The 14662-nt window shown below is 44.7% G+C and overlaps 1 protein-coding gene across 1 annotated transcript; it reads left to right on the top strand.

Annotated features, from left to right (window-relative positions):
- Positions 1-12585: 12585 nt before the first annotated feature.
- N7515_001880 (uncharacterized protein) lies at positions 12586-14273 on the top strand (the record flags this gene model as incomplete). The annotated part of the gene is made up of 5 exons (XM_056662624.1): positions 12586-12758; positions 12988-13342; positions 13395-13411; positions 13468-14125; positions 14184-14273. 5 exons carry the CDS (start codon positions 12586-12588, stop codon positions 14271-14273), a joined length of 1293 nt encoding a protein of 430 aa, XP_056524737.1.
- Between the last annotated feature and the right edge of the window lie 389 nt (positions 14274-14662).

Genomic DNA, 14662 nt, shown 5'->3' with positions numbered 1-14662 from the left:
ATGGGGTTACTGGTTTTCCCCGAACATAAATAGCCAGTTGTGACACTGCAGGTGGGTTCTGCCAGGCCTGTCCAGGCGGTGAGTCGATTCAGGTCATGTGACAGGAGGAGGAGAGACGAGGGACTTGTTTTGTTGCGCGCCTCTTTTGTTTTCTTTCTTTTCTTTCTCTCTTCTTCCTTTCCTTAGACTAGTTATCTTGTCGAATTGGACTCTTTTTCAAGAATTGCCTACCGTCACACCAGTCGTTACCTACGATTATCAGACAGTTGAATCAATCTCTTTCGCCCCGCATCTTCTTCTCTCCTATGCTGACTGCCGCTAGGAGTGTGTCTTATCACTTGTTTCAGGCAATCCAGCAGGACTCTATCCTACGTCTCAGAATACCGCAGAGTCTGGCATATCTCTCTTCCTCCATCTAGCCAACATATCCCTGTTCTGTAAACCGCCATTGGCAGATAATTTACATACACGGCGGATATAGCCACGCCCTATGGAATATCAAAGTTCGAAGAAAATATTGATAGAGAGTATTGTTATGGCGATGCCAAGGACGTTCCGAACAAGGAGAGTATAGCATTCAAACTAGATTATCAATGGTGGAGGGTCTGGGAGGTTACAAAGGAGGAAGGAATTGTGAAGGTGAATGGTCTTAAGGAAAGATGGAAGTAGATGGGAAAGACTAGTGAAGTCAAGAGAATTGATTGGGAATTTGATGATTGTTCAATTGATGATAGCTAAGCATTCCCTGGGGGATTTGGCTCCTTTTAAGTCTGTCCCTGGCTAAACTTTTGTCCGCCGCGAATGCCGTCTATCTTGTCCGAGTGGCGAGAGTCCGAATGGTGAAGGTCGAGGCCACGCGTCTGATGACGAGGCGAGGTGGCTATGTGGAAAGCCATGTGCAGAGCCGGCTGGAAAAGCCGAGTGGGAAAGCCGAGTGGCCGGGTAGCGAGGCCGAGTGGCGAGGGCGATGTGACGGTCTAAGCTTAGGCGGAGAGTGGCGATTCTGCCAGGCGGATATTTTAGCTGAGGCCGTGCCCCGCTTTTTCTTTCTTTCTTTTTATTCTCCAGCTCTAGTATTCTAGTAATTTGATACAACAATTTATTTTGTTTTTGATCGTGACAGGCGAGTGGCAAGGCCGGGCCGGGTTCTTTGGGCCACGCGTCCTGCCTGGCGATGCCGAGTGGTCGGGTAGTGAGGCCGGATGGCAAGGCCGGGTCGGACTCTCCAAGGCCACGCGTCTTGTGGCTTGTCTGGGACTGGGCCGATATGTGGAGAGAATTGCTCTCATAGAGGGGAAACAGAAGAGGACAAGTGGAAGATGATGAGTTGATGTAGGCCTGGCACGTCATTAATATGATTATCCGAACACATCCTGAAGTCCGCCCTGTGGACTCTTCTCACCTGAGTTGCAAACCTATGTCACTAGCCCACGACAGTTCGTAGCTCAGACCACAGGCTGATAAAGTGACCCGGTTTGGCATGGCGGAATTCTGCAGGCCTCATCATTGGCTGTGGTCGAAGGTAACTGAGGTAAACCTTTCTCGTCTGTAAACTGTATCGTCTCAATTGATCAAATATAAAATATGACGCATGGAATGACCAGTGAAAATAATATCCGCTCTCGGAGTTCCAAAATATGAAACATAGACGCCTGCGGAATCGATGACCATGGCCGGTGGACCCGCCCTGGGGGTCTATCATCAAATGCAGTACATGAAATGGCAAAATGAGAAAAAAAAGATAGGAGTCAAGTTCCGCAGCAAAATTGGCTATAATCAATCTCACAATTGAATCAATCGAATCAATTCACTCGACTGGATCCATTTACCTTCCATGGCATCTTTTTCTCTCAGTCCACCCACGAATTTTGCTGGGGATTTGACTCTTATCTTTTTTCTTGTGTTGCATTTTATGCGCTGCATTTGACGATAGAATCCGCAAGCGTTTTATGTGTTTTATATATTTATTTTAGATCTTACACTCTCCTTTAATCTTATAATCTGGGATATTATAACTATAGAGCAACTAACTAACTAGCTGTTCGGCTTAGTTAGTTAACTAGTTACAAAGCAGTTAACTGGTAAGTTATTGGCTGTGCTAAATTAACTCGCTACCGGGCTGACCACCCCAAAACACATAGTAAAAGAGGTAAATTAGAAGACAGTAACTCAACAACGGTGGCCTGTACGGACTTGGTTCTATAGCATCGCATCTGTAGAGTCGAGGAAAATTCAAGATTTCATGCTCGCGTTATATATATCTGGTTTTTGTTACGTCCCTCTACCCACGAGTGCCTCACAGAGGACTTGGACCTGGATTCTGCCGAGTCACGTGGCGGTCAGGCTTGACCGGGCCACGTGACCCGGCTTGGGCTCTCCACAACAGAGACTGCCCGTCAGACTTAGACTCCTTAGCGATTAGTCTGAATACAGGAATACCCCTTAGGATTTCTTCACTCTAGTTCTAAACCCCTCACTTGGACCCGCCAGTACGCCGGTCCTAACAGGTTTGGCACCGTGTTTTCGGTTATTTTTGAAACCACCATAATGTAGCCCTTTACTATGCTTGGCATTGACATATAATGTTAATTATACCTATCAATAGGCAGCTGTCGTCAAACAGGGAGATAGAATAAATCATGGTTGTTGAGATATAAATGTACGATATATCCTATATCCCATTTACTATGTGTTTTGGGGGTGGTCGGCTCGGTAGTGATATATATCCGTTAGGTTTTGTGAAGGGCTGACGAAGCCAGATTGATTCAGTACTATGTCATCAAGGTATGTGTGTAGCCTAACAAGTCTGAGTCAAGGAGGATTATGGCAGAGGAAGGAATGGTGGCGGTGAAGCTGTTTGGGAGGAAAAGTTCTTAGGAAGAATGTGGAAGAAAGATGGTGGAGTCAAGTAAGCTTGATTGTGTTGCAAGAACTTGATGATAGTAGTGATGCTAAACCTAATTCCCCTGGGGGATTTGACTCCTATTTATCTTTGCACTTCATGTGCTGTGTTTGATAATAGATTCCGCAATCGTCAGTCCGAAGGCGCCAATCCGTGAATGTCAGTCTGCAGGCGTCTGTCCGTAAACGTGTCATAACGTATTTCACTACCGAGCTGGCTAACCCATCGAGCCGACCACCCCCAAAACCCGTAGTAAATGCGATTTATATCTCAACAACCATGAGTTTATTTTGTCTCCTTGTCTTCACGATAGCAATTGATAATATTAACTAGCGCTCTGTGTCAATTTCGAAGATATTGAAAGTCGATATTATGGTGGTATCAAATACTACCGTTCCATGACCCCAGATATATATGTCACGCAAGCATGAAGCCTTGGGTTTTCCTCAAAAGGTGCTTGTCATGACCTAAAAGACGCTATGCTACAAGAATAAGTCCGCATAGGCCCCCGTTGTTGAGTTAATGCACGCGCCAACGTGGCCATATCCGGTTTTCTTGTTGATAATTGGTACGAAGGGCCTTTTAAGTTTGAAATTATATGATTTTGTTTTGCTCCAACATCGTGGATGTAGCATGAAAGTCGTTACAAAAAGAAAGTTATCGTGTGGTGAAAAAGTTTGGGAGGTGGGGCGTACCAACACGCGAAAGCAGTGTTGGACGACGCCTGGTACGATTACCCATAAATCTTGAGCATTTATGATCGACCACATATGTCATGTCTGGCCTAGTTTCTAGTATCAACTAGTTAAGTAGTGAGCTTACACTTCTTTTGATAGGTTTATTCAATCCGTTGACGCATTGCCTTTGTTTTTCCGTAACCTGACTTGACTACTGGTTCTCCGAAGGGTTTGACAGGCCTATTCAGTGTTGTTGATATGTCAAATTTGTTCATTAGTTTTTCAGTGTATTTGGATTGATTGATGTAGTAGAGAATGTTTTCAGGAAGTCTATTCCTAGTTCTTGATGGAAGGTGTCACGTGTGACAGGTTTGCTTTCTATTATTACTTTTGTTGTTTGCTTCTCAAGGTGCATTGAACTAGACGGAGGGATGAGAACACATGACGTGAGGATCTATGTCAAGGCCCCATCTCTCACTTCCCTTCTTCCTTCTTCTCCTTCCCTCTCTGTCTTCAATATTCTAGTTCAAATGCACTCTTCTATCTTGGAGGAACTGGCATCATCGTAACAGAAGGCTTAGATTACCCATCGGGCTTTATACCTGTAGGTCTTCTCATCATTGATGATCCATGAACCTTTGCTTGTTGTGGTATGTGATATAGGATTTAGTTCTTGAATACCCATCTCCCTGTTATGGGAGTGATAGCACTTTTATTCTTCACTTTAGTCTTGGGGATATCAATAATGTCATAGGTGTTTTTTTGTTTTCAATTTACTTGACTCCTTCTTTGCATGCTCTACCCATAGTTCTTTTTTTGATTTCATGGCTTGCTTCGACCCACTCACTGGGCTCAGTGGCGATGGTGGAAGTTATAATGAAGTTTTTATTATTATTGTCATGATCATTTCGATCGGCTTTTATATGGTATTCACATGTTCGTGATATCATGCTTCTTTGCTCTCGTCTTGAGCTGTATGGAGTAGATTGATCTTTTGTGTCGGATTTGCACTTCTATTTTTATTTTGTATGGCCTTTGAGTAGATAATTTGGTTAATAGTAAAAATATCAATACGACACGTTGACGGACAGACGCTTGCGGAATCTATTATCAAACACAGCACACGAAATCCGGAAACAAAAGGAATCGAATCACCCGGAATAATCATCATCACAACTATCGTCAAGTTAATCCCATCGGAAAAATCGCAAAAAACTAACCATCCCCCCATCTTGGATGGGCGTACTTGCAATCCGATTCATTTACAGGCCCCTCGGCACCCGTCCTGGACGTACAAAGAGCTCAGCGCGGCCTGTGCAGCCCGTCCGTCCCCCTCTACTATTTGTCGAGTTCTTAGGCTGTTCGGAATATCTATTTATTTTTATTCTTACTCTGAATAGGCGGCTGGCCACCTCGCCCCTGTGGGCAAGCAGTCCCTCCTCGGTTCGAATCCAGCTTTTTATGTACATAGTACGGGGCGCACGTGCCTCCGCCCGCAACTCCCATCATTAACCTCAATCCACTGGTGTTAGGCCTCGTCCGCCCAGCTTGGTGACAGGTCTTAGTGCATGTCACTAAAATCTTTTTTTTTCCTTTCTTCCTCCTCCTGCCCCTATCTTAGCAGTAGTGGGGACCCTCCGAGCAGCTGTCTAGCTATAGAGCTACGGCCCTTCGTCTCCTTCTCGGTGTCCCCCCTGTGTGGGTCTCGTGTGGCCACATGTTGCCGCCCTCTAGCTCTCTTGCGAGCCTATTCTCACCCAGTCATCCCAGGTTGAAGAACCAAGCTGCCAGTCACTGGGCGGTGTTCGGAATATCTAAACGCCAATCCAAGTAGAATATTCCAATCACAGCCTCTGTCGAAAGGATCAGGCTGAGGTTCGCGCTAGAGCGGCGGCTTGAAAGCTTCCAATTCTGGATATTTTTGGACGAGTGTTCGGTGCCATCGAACGTTGGACCACAATGGTGCTTCCGCAAATCCTTCGAGGGCATTGGAAAGGTGTATGTGAATGCGAAGGCACATGTTAAAGATATCTCCCAAATGGGTTGGGCTGCTGTCTGGTTAGGGGTCCAAGTAAGCTGATTATCATGGAACGAGACATGGAGTCACCTTCACAGAGGGGTTATACCGCAAAATCCTATAAACCTCTTTGTCTCTCTTCATTCTATCGGTGTACGCAGTTTCAAGGCCATCAAAGTAGCTACTACGTAAACTCAATTCGCCTACTATTCAGATGACTTGATTCGCTATTTACAAATCGGATTCAGCCTGAGTGTGATGCGGGGGGGAGGGGCTGCGGCGGTCTACTCCGCGTCTCTGTCCCGGTTCGGCTCAGAAAGGTGCAGAAGAGATGAAAGCCCGATTTTAATATTCGCGTTGGTGTGCAAATACCTTCCCTAAAAATGCTCCCGACAAGGTTTACACAGTGGTATTAAATATATGTTAGGCAATAGGTAGTTCTCACGTGAAGATAGTGAGCGATCAGGCAAAAGTTGTGACGGCCTAAGCCTAGGCGGAGAGTTGCGATTCTGCCGGGCTGATATTTTAGTTGAGGCCGTGCCCCGCTTTTCCTTCCTTTCTTTTTATTCTTCAGCTTTAGTATTCTCGTAATTGATACAACAATCCTATTTTGTTTTTGATCGTGACAATATCCCACAAGTCTGGGTGAGGTCTTTATCTCCGACGCTCACATCAGTGGCGAAATAGGAGGACACATTAATCAGAGGTTCCATGGTTACGTAACGTGGAGGCAATCTGACGGATTTCCACGGAGATCTGTCACAAGATCTCATGACGTGGTAGTTGGATCGGAACCATGAAAGCCGAGGGATCTTTGACAGGGTCTCAGCTGGACCTCCGCCTGTCACGGGGTTCCCCCATTGGGACTCCCACATCACTTAGCGCTCGGACCTTGTCTGAGCGCCCAGCCGATCTCCGATGCGACTCCGGAGGATTATGGATCAGGATCCTGCCGACCATCGGGCTCTCGTCAGCTTAGGGGTTGTACCCCGCATTGTCTTTGTTTATCACATCCGATCTTCGGTTGACCATCGTGTCATTTGGAAGATTTGTCAGATTGTCTATGAGGGATTATCATATTGTATGAGGGAATTCCCTCCTCGTTGTCATTGTGTTTGACATGGAGTTATCTGTTTGTTTGTTGTTAAATACTTCGGCTTGGAGAGTACCATTTGAGCTCTCCAAGAATCAGTCTCTGTTCTACTGCTGAATCTATCAAGTCTTCTTCTTCACATCTATTTTCTTCTTACCTAGTTGACAGGTCTTCTGTCCTGTAAGCAGTCGCCCCTAACAGGTGCACTCATTTTCCGACACTTTCAAAGTTCATATGATATCTCGATGTTCATGCCTCTAAGAGTATTATGGCAGAGGAAGGAATGGTGGTGGTGAAGGTGTTTGGAAGGAAAGGTTCTTGGGAAGAATGTGGAAGAAAGATGGGGTGGAGTCAAGATTTGATTGCGTTGCAAGAGCTTGATGATAGTAATGATGCTAAAAATAATTCCCCTGGGGGACTTGACTCCTATTTATCTTTGCACTTCATGTGCTATGTTCGGTGTTACGAGGATGCCAGTTCCTCAAAGATAGAAGAGTGCATTTGAACTAGAATATTGAAGACAGAGAGGGAAGGAGAAGAAGGAAGAAGAAGAAGGGAAGTGAGAGATGGGGCCTTGACATAGATCCTCACGTCATGTGTTCTCTGGCACATCCCTCCGTCTAGTTCAATGCACCTTCAAAAGCAAATAAAAAAAGTAATAACAAACAGCAAACCTGTCACACGTGACATTCGGTGAGATTCCGCAATCGTCTGTCCGGAAGCAATAATTCGCAATCGTCAGTCCGTCCTCGTCAATCCCGTTCACGTGTGTTGTATTTTATGTCACGTCAGTCCGCAGGGGTCTGTCCGTTAACGTGTCTTGATATTTTTAGGTCATATTGATATTTTTAGATCTTCCACTCTCCCTTAATCTGTACAATCTGTGAAGATTATACAGGTTAGTTGATTGGTTTGTCCTGCAGCTGTGCTAACTTTGTTAGAGCTGGGAATTGAGGGAATGGCAGGTTGTTAATTAAGATGTCAGCCACTTGATATTTTGTGGGAATATAGATCAGTTTGATCTTTCCTTCTGATATAGCATTTCTTGTGAAACGATACATCAGTGGTATGTGTTTTGTCTTTTTATGGAATTCAGGATTTTCACTTAGTAGCTTGGCCGATAGACAATCCACTAGTATGGTTGGCACTGAGTGCGTATAACCTAGATGTAGGTTGCATTGATGTAATTGAACATGCTCTTTAGGTACAGAGCTTCTTTTGTGGCTTCTTTTAAAGCAATGTATTCAGCCTCGCATGTGCTTAAGGCCACACTCTTTTGTAGATGAGAGTTCCATGATATGGAGGTATTGTGTGATATGTTGCCTGACAGACTAAAGATATAGCCTGAGGTTGATTTATAAATTATAATCGTCCTTGTCCCCGGCCCAATCTGCATCGCAGTAGCCTTTGAGGATCAAATTGTTTCCCGAACAATCGTAGTGTAGTCCTAGGGACGGAGTACTTTTCAGGTACTTCCATATTTTCTTGAGGATGTTGAAGTGTTCCTTGTTAGGATTAAGTGGATATGGACTGATTGATGTACAATTCTTTGTCTTTGATGATAATGTCATTTCTTAGGAATGTGGACACTGGTCCCCATTTCCTCGATTTTAATAGAAGACTTTAGCTTCGTCATGAGGTCTCGGATATACTGCTTATCTTTATGAATGGCTAGTATATCGTCAACGTGGCATATCAAGATGCAGTTTGTTTCTGTATTCATGTAGTGTCGGACAATGAAGTTGTCATGACCTGAATGCTCAGGCCAACATTCTGCCCCGGAACGGAGAATCTCAGATGCTACTCTCCGATCTATCTCGGAGCTACGCAAAGCTACGGTTGCACTCTTTTTCCGCTTCCGTTTTCCGTTCCCGTTACTCTCCTGTTTTCATCAATAGGATGTCTGTTCACATCCTTTATCCTGTCTACCGATTTGCCTATAAAGCAGCCTGTCTCTACATAGTTGTAAAACCACTTTGAATACTATCTTTCAATGTCACATCTACTATTGCAATTGAATACGATCTTTCACTCGCAATATCTTCTTTCTCTGTACTATCGGTTGGATACTCGCTTCCAACTGTAGTACTATTCTACTTTCCTCTCAGAAGTGTGGTGTCCTTGCCTTACCCTGAACACCTCCTCCCAGCTCTACTCCTCTCCCATGTATCGGGTACTGTAGAGTCTGAGATGTAGACTCCTTCGTCATATGGTAAAACCTTAAAGCCATATTTCAATAGGGCCTTGGTTAAGTATTTGAGCCACAACCTTGAACTTTGTTTTAGACCATAGATTGCTTTCTTCAAGTGGCAGCATTTGATAATGTCATCGTATATCACTTCAGGTAATATGGTATAGATTTGGGCGTCTATATCGGCGTGCACGAATGCATTTTGACATCATATTGTAGGATGGCCCATCCTTTGTTGATAGATAGCTATTATCAATAGCATACGCCATGTTTCAGTTCTACATGTAGTAGAGAACGTTTCCAGGAAGTCTATTCCTAGTTTCTGATGGAAGCCTTGAATTACCCATCGGGCTTTGTATTTGTAGGTTTTCTCATCATTGATGGTCCATGATTCTTTGATTGTTGCCTTGTTTGGTATAGGTTTTAGTTTGAATACCCATCTCCCTTTTATGGGAGTGATAGCATTTTTGTTCTCTTTTGGTCCTGAGGATATCAATAACGTCATAGGCGTTTTGTTTTTCAAGTTCTTTGACTTCTTATTTGCACGCTCTTATCCAGAGTTCTTTGTTTTTTGATTTCACGGCTTGATTTCATGGCTTGTTTCCACCCACTCGGTTCAGTGGATATGGTAGCAGTGAGAATGAAGTTTTTGTTTTGAGTGATAGGATCATTTTGATCTGCTTTGTATTGTATCCACCTATCCGAAATATCATGTTTCTTAGCTCTGTGTCTTGAGCTGTGTAGAGTATATTCATTTCTTTGTATGGGATTTGCACTTCGATTTTGTATGGCCTTTGAGTAGGTAGTCCGGTTGATAGCTCTATGTTGGCTTCACCGTCTTTCTCGTCGTTTGACGTGTCAAAGTTGTAGAATTCGTTTTCACATACAGTGACATCTCGGGCCCATACTGTTTTCTTTTTTTTTTGAGATCCCACAGTTTGTAGTTTGTGGAGTTATTGTATCCAATTAGCATGGCTTCTTGTTTTCTTGGTTCAAGTTTTGTTTTGTATTTGTTGTCATGCTATTATGCAAGTGATCCCCATGTTTTGATATTTTTGATGAATGGTTTTGTATTGTTGTATGTTTCATATGGTGTCTTATAACTGTAAGGAGGGGAGTCCCAAGATACTGGATGGGGTAGTGGACGACGTAATAGCAAAGGACTAATTAGGGTCAGGTAGAAGATGGTGAATCGATAAGATAAGAGGATGAGTGGTAATACTGGGAGTTTGTTGCTGAAGGCAATAAGGTAGACCATACGAATCAAGATATCTTTGTATGGGTACAAACATCAATTGATTCTTGAGGATCTAACAAGAACCCGAAGTGTCTGGGTCTTTATCCTCAAGCCTCTCTCACTATCTAACGTAGTACGCCAGTCAAGCGGGAACGATCCAGAACCGCCCGCCCGGATGTCCGGGGAGGCGAACCAAACACTAATACAGATAAGGTTCACATGACATAAGTCATGACACGCTTGACAATGGGCGGAAAGCAATGACGGAGTACCGGAGACCTGTCAGTGTCTCCCGCATGCCCCAGCCAAGGCCAGTGGGCCTGGTAACAAAGAGTCAAAATACTCAGACAATTTCCCTTCACAATAACATGGCGCTTTGTGCGGTGTTATATTGTATAGGTATGTAGCTGCTTTTAAAGCTTCTCCCCACAGGTAGTCCGGGTCATTTGAGCTGATCAATAAGGCTCGTACTTTTTTCATCAAAGTCAAGTTGATTTTTCGATCAGACCATTGGGTTCTTTTGTGTATGTTGGGCTAAGTCTATGTTCAATCCCGTATTTGGTTAAAGCCATTTTGAACTTTTTTGTTGACGTATTCTTTACCATTGTCGGTAAAGAACTCTTTGAGACGTTCATTGGTATTGTTTTCAATTTGAGCTTTCAATTTCTCGAAGCAATCATAGGCTTGTTCCTTTCTGCGAAGTAGGAATATCCATATAAATCTAGACTTTTTGTCTAGCAATGTGATGTAATAAGCATTGTTATCATAGGTTCTAGGCAATGGCCCTCCTAGATCACTATGTATTCTTTCAATCTTTTGGAATATTTTGGTATGTTGGCTGGCTTTGTTTGTATGTCTGTTGTTCTTTCCAAGCAGGCATACTTTGCAGTGCATAATTATCAGACTCGGAGATCCCAGTTCTTGATTCGCTTCGACCAGTTCCTGGCACTTGTTCTCAAGTTCTTGGTTTCTTTCACGCATAGTTGTACGGTGACGTAGCGCTTCTCCAAGGTAGTCCCATGCGTTTGTGGGATCATCTTCAATCCAGTCCTGTACACTATCGATGTCGGTGACCTGGATCATCTTTCTTTCCTTGGTCCGTACGTAGAATCCCGATCGCTTCGAAAGAGAAGCAGGAGAGGAAATCGGCGCTGACGTGGATCGTGGACGCGGAAGTGCATCATCCCGATTCTGTGTAGCTGGAGTCTGCGGGGCCTCCCGGGGGTGGTCGTTCCAAGACCTTTCGTGCGCGAGCGCGTGTCCATTTTGTATTCGTGTTTGTGTTTGTGTACGTGTTCAAGTCGCGTTCGCGTTCGCGTTCGTTTCCGTTTTCCTTTCGGGTTCGTGTTCTGGTACGCGTTCGGTTCGTATTCGTGTTTGTGTTTGGGGTCTCTACCTGAACGCCAAGACCGCAGTGCAGCTTACACGAAGATGGCGTCGCGTGGTAGATAGAAAGAAAAGTGTGAAGAGTCTTGTTGGGACGTTACGATGAAGCTCTTTCGAAAACAGAAGTATTCGATTCACTTGAATAAAGAAAACAACAAGACTGGAGAAGAGAAGAGAGAAGGAAGAAAAACAAAAGGAGAGAAGAGAAAAGATATACTACGCTACCCCTCCTCTCACGTGGCAAATGTTATGAGCCAAATCTTTGATGAAAAGAGTGCTGTGATTGAGAAAACTAAAGATGAAGAGAGAAAGAGAAAGAAAGAAAGCAACTATCTGAGAGGAACCTTTATGCTCCTCAGGTACGTGCCTCAGGCACGAACAAACAATCACCTCCTCTATCACATGACCCTTGTCCTTTGTCCTAGATTTCATAGCACATGACAGCAAAGTCCACTTCCACTTCCAGTTCCAGTCCATGCGACTTGATGTGTCACACACACAAAGATATCTTTGAGTCGTACCGTCTACTCTATTGCTACAAACTTCCAGTATTACCACTCGTCCTCTTATCTTATCGATTCACCATCTTCTACCTGACCTTAGTCCTTTGCTATTGGGTCGTCCACTACCCCATCCAGTATCTTGGGACTCCCCTCCTTGCACCCCTGCTGCCACGATGTTGGGGGGGGGGGGGGAATTAAAAACCAGTGACATACACCAAGACCTGTCACCAAGCTGGACGGATGAAGTCCAGCACCATTGGATTGAGGTCAACGCTGGGAGTTGCGGTCGGAGGCGCGAGCGTCCCGGATGTACATAAAAGCTGGATTCGAATTGAGGAGGGCCTGCTTGCCCACAGGGGCGAGGCGGTCAACAACCTAGTCAGCGTAAGAATAATAATAATAACAACGTATTTATTGAGACATTGGATTTACTTTTCTGTAACCTGATTCCTGATTCTCCTTTATTTTTGAGAGGCATAATTATAACGTGGATCCTGGTTGTTCGGGCAACCCGGATGTTCGGGCAGGAACCTCAAATTTTCTACTCGTAAACAAACATCCTATTTTCAAACGCCCACCATGCCACCAATTCGTGGTAAAAAAGCTCAGAAATCAGTTGATCAGGAAGGCAAAATCCTGCTAGCAATTAAGGCTATCAAAAATGGCCGGGCTACCTCCGTTTCCGCAGCTGCTCGCTTTTTTGAAGTCCCGCGGTCTACGCTGCAAGCCCGGCTGAAAGGGAGGACTAGTTGGTGTGAGACGAGGTCACCACGCCTTAAACCCACCCAGCTCGAAGAGGAAACAATTCAGGATTGGTTAATCTCTATGGACAATAGAGGTGCTGCTCTTACGATCGCCATGTTGAGAGATATGGCCAATTTACTACTCCGAAACCGTGGAGATGACCCCCCCCCCCCAACCACAGACTGTCAGCAAAAATTGGCCAACACAGTTCATCAAACGACATCCTTTGCTTTCTAGTCGATACTCTCGTAAATATGACTATCAACGCGCCGTGCTGGAAGATCCAAATGTCATTATTGAGTGGTTCAAGCTTGTTGAAAAAACGATTGCTCAATATGGTATCACTTCGGATGACATCTACAACTTTGACGAGTCAGGGTTTGCGATGGGAGTGAGTGCGACCACAAAGGTCATTACGCAGTCAGTCTACACCGGTCGGAGGGGCGTTTTGCAACCTGGCAATCGCGAATGGGTGACTGTCGTTGAAACAATTTGCGCCTCCGGTCGAGCGCTCCCACCATACGTTATCTTCAAAGGCAAAAGAATCATGGAACGATGGCTTAGTGACCTTCCAACACATTGGACTGTTAACGTTAGTCCAAACGGCTGGACGAGCAATGAAATTGGCGTTGATTAGCTCCAAGGATACTTCATTCCGCAAGTGAAAAGTCAGAGGAAAGGAAAACATTGTCTTTTGGTCCTTGATGGCCACAACAGTCATCTCACCCCGGAATTCGACAAAATTGGCCAGGAAAATGACATTGTTCCAATCCGCATGCCTCCGCATGCCTCTCATCTTTTACAGCCTCTTGATGTTGGTTGTTTTGCGGTGTTGAAGCGATCTTACGGAGGCCGGGTTGCGGAATACACCCGATTAGGCATCGATTCTATCGAGAAAAACGACTTCCTCCAGATCTTTCCAGAGGCTCGTAACGATGCATTCAAAGAGCCTATCGTTAAAAGTGCCTTCGCAGCTACTGGTTTAGTGCCATTAGACCCCGATCGGGTGCTGTCAAAGCTGACTATGCGCCTTCAATCTCCGCGTCTACCGGATCGACCAGTTTCGCAAGGTTCGACATCAGGTAGCAATATCTCGACCGGTGTACCTCGGACGGCTAAGCAGTTAGCAAAACGCAAAGCTCGGATCGATTCTGGTCTGAGTTCAGCTGCTGATAAGATCAATTCGCCTACAAAAGCTGATCTTCAACAGTATCACAATATGGCAGTCAAGCTGGTTCATGACGTTGTCTGCTTGAGGGATAAACTCGAGCGTTCACTGGACGCGAATAGAAAGCAGAACAAAAAGAAGTCATTATCAAATAAGCAGTTAGTTCACAAAGGCAGTATAACGGCGAACCCGGCTCCTCCGACTGATGTTGGTGGCGGGGAAGGTCCAAGTGTGAGATATATATCTGATCCTCAACCCGCTCCAGAACCCGACCTTGAGCCTACACTCCCTGTTTTACCCCCTGTGCGCCGGCAAATCACCTGTTCTGTGTGTGGTCAGAAAGGGCATTCGATGAGGAAATGCTCCAAAACTTAGTTTAGTGAAATTTATGGTGTTCTGGTTGTTTAATTCGCGATTAAAAAATGTAGAAAAGTTGATGTTTTGAAGTTCCTGCCCGAACATCTGGGATGCCGAACAACCAGAATCCACGTTATTCATTGTCGTTCATGACGTAAAACTTATTCAATAGATTGCAGTGTAGAATTTAGGTTGATTGACGTATAGTTCTTTGTCTTTGATGATAATGTCACATCTCGGATATACTACTTATGTGTGAAGGATAAAACGGAGGACTGCGGATTCACGGGGGTCCAGCTGTCTGGGAGGTTACAATAGAGGAAGGAATTGTGAAGGTAAATTGTCTTAAAAGGAAGTTGTAGAGAGAAGACTAGTGTAGTCAGGATC

This window comes from Penicillium bovifimosum (genome assembly GCF_028826915.1).
Source record: "Penicillium bovifimosum strain IBT 22155 chromosome Unknown utg000002l_segment0_segment0, whole genome shotgun sequence".
Taxonomy (NCBI): Eukaryota; Fungi; Ascomycota; class Eurotiomycetes; order Eurotiales; family Aspergillaceae; genus Penicillium; species Penicillium bovifimosum.
The sequence above is the reverse complement of the archived record's forward strand: the minus strand, read 5'-3'. Positions and strand labels throughout refer to the sequence as shown.